The sequence below is a fragment of the Corvus brachyrhynchos genome, unplaced genomic scaffold (assembly GCF_000691975.1).
Source record: "Corvus brachyrhynchos isolate BGI_N302 unplaced genomic scaffold, ASM69197v1 scaffold22, whole genome shotgun sequence".
Taxonomy (NCBI): Eukaryota; Metazoa; Chordata; class Aves; order Passeriformes; family Corvidae; genus Corvus; species Corvus brachyrhynchos.
This window is the reverse complement of record NW_008238355.1, coordinates 5,170,294-5,171,584: the sequence shown is the minus strand read 5'-3', so window position 1 is coordinate 5,171,584 and position 1,291 is coordinate 5,170,294. Positions and strand designations below refer to the sequence as shown.

The following is a 1,291-nucleotide window of genomic DNA, read 5'->3' as shown; positions in this document are numbered from 1 at the left end:
GGCTAGGCTGGTGAGCCTGGGCTTTGGCTCTGGCCACTCCCAGCTCATACTGCTGTAAGACGGCCCAGCTCTTCTGGTCCCTGAGGCTGTGGCAGAACTGCTGCCCAGAAAACTGGCAGCAGGACTCGAGGGAGAGGAAAGCCATCAGGCAAAGGCCAGGGACAGAGGCGTTCACATGGATGGGGGAGGAGTAACCATATTTTTCTTGGTGAGGAAGGTAGTGTTAGAAAGAGCTTATTTTGGTTTCCTTGTCTCTTGGCTGACCTAGCAGGAGAGGGGGCAGAGTTAGCAGTGCTCAGCCAACACTGAGTACTGAAAACAGCTCATGCGAGTGGTTTTGTGGAAGTACTGCTGAAGCTGCTATACAGGCTCTTCTGTCATATTCCTGGGCAAGCAAATGGTAGTGACTGGTACGTTCCATCAGCTGGGCAAAGAGGGCTGCCTAGGCAGAAAAGCCACAGACTCCAAGCTAAAGCCAATACACCTTTTCTTTCCCTCACAAAGCAAGTGTAGGCTGAGGAGAAAATAATGGTCTGTGTGGGGTCAGAGAAAAAGCTGCAGAGGTTCACTTCTGTCAGGGGACATGGTCAGGGAATCTCTAGATATAATGTTACACTTGCTGACCATGTCCCCGGACCCAAGTGAACCTCCACAGCTTTTTCTCATCACTCACCTAAAGGTAGGTTCCTTCGTCATTCCTATACAAAAACTGTCACTCCTGTAGGATGGTTTTACTTGCTGATCTAATGCAGAGTTCAAAAGTGAGCCTACAAGAATGGTAATATGTTGAAACTGCTCAAAATAAACTTATTTGTACAACAGATAGATTTATTGAGAGATCTATTTACTGTTTGCTGATGCACCTGCAACCTACATTTAGGCGAGTGACACAGAGTTGTTTTACACATCCTCCATTCACCTGTGTGTTACGGCAATGTGGTCTTTGCGTTGTTTTCTTTTGCCTTTCCCCCGCCCCCTTTTTTTTTTTTTTTTTTCTTTTCCTTTTTCTTTCCTCCCGAAGAGAGCCAGAACCTCCCGCCGGGCTCACAGAACCAACTTCTTCCTGTCCCTGTGACAGCCGCGTTGTGCACACCCGCCCGACCGCAGCCCTGCCTGCCAGATGGGGCGATCATCCCTAGCCAGGACTTCGGGCATGGCGCGGCCGGAGTAGTCCCTGAAGGGTCCCTCTCGTTGCAGGAACGACCGCAGCACAGCCCTCGGTCCCGGGATTGTGCCCAGCGGGGCCGGAGGCGCTGCCCAGCTGTGGATGCGGGGCGGGAGGCGCTGCCCA

The 1,291-nt window shown here is 51.7% G+C and overlaps 1 protein-coding gene across 1 annotated transcript in view; it reads left to right on the top strand.

Annotated features, from left to right (window-relative positions):
• The first annotated feature begins 583 nt into the window (after positions 1 to 583).
• Positions 584 to 1,291, top strand: part of THAP1 (THAP domain containing 1) — a 7,950-nt gene continuing 7,242 nt past the window's right edge. The window contains exon 1 of the mRNA XM_017735337.1: positions 584 to 679. Coding sequence (XP_017590826.1) covers positions 584 to 679 — 96 coding nt within the window. The remainder of the gene's footprint in view (positions 680 to 1,291) is intronic.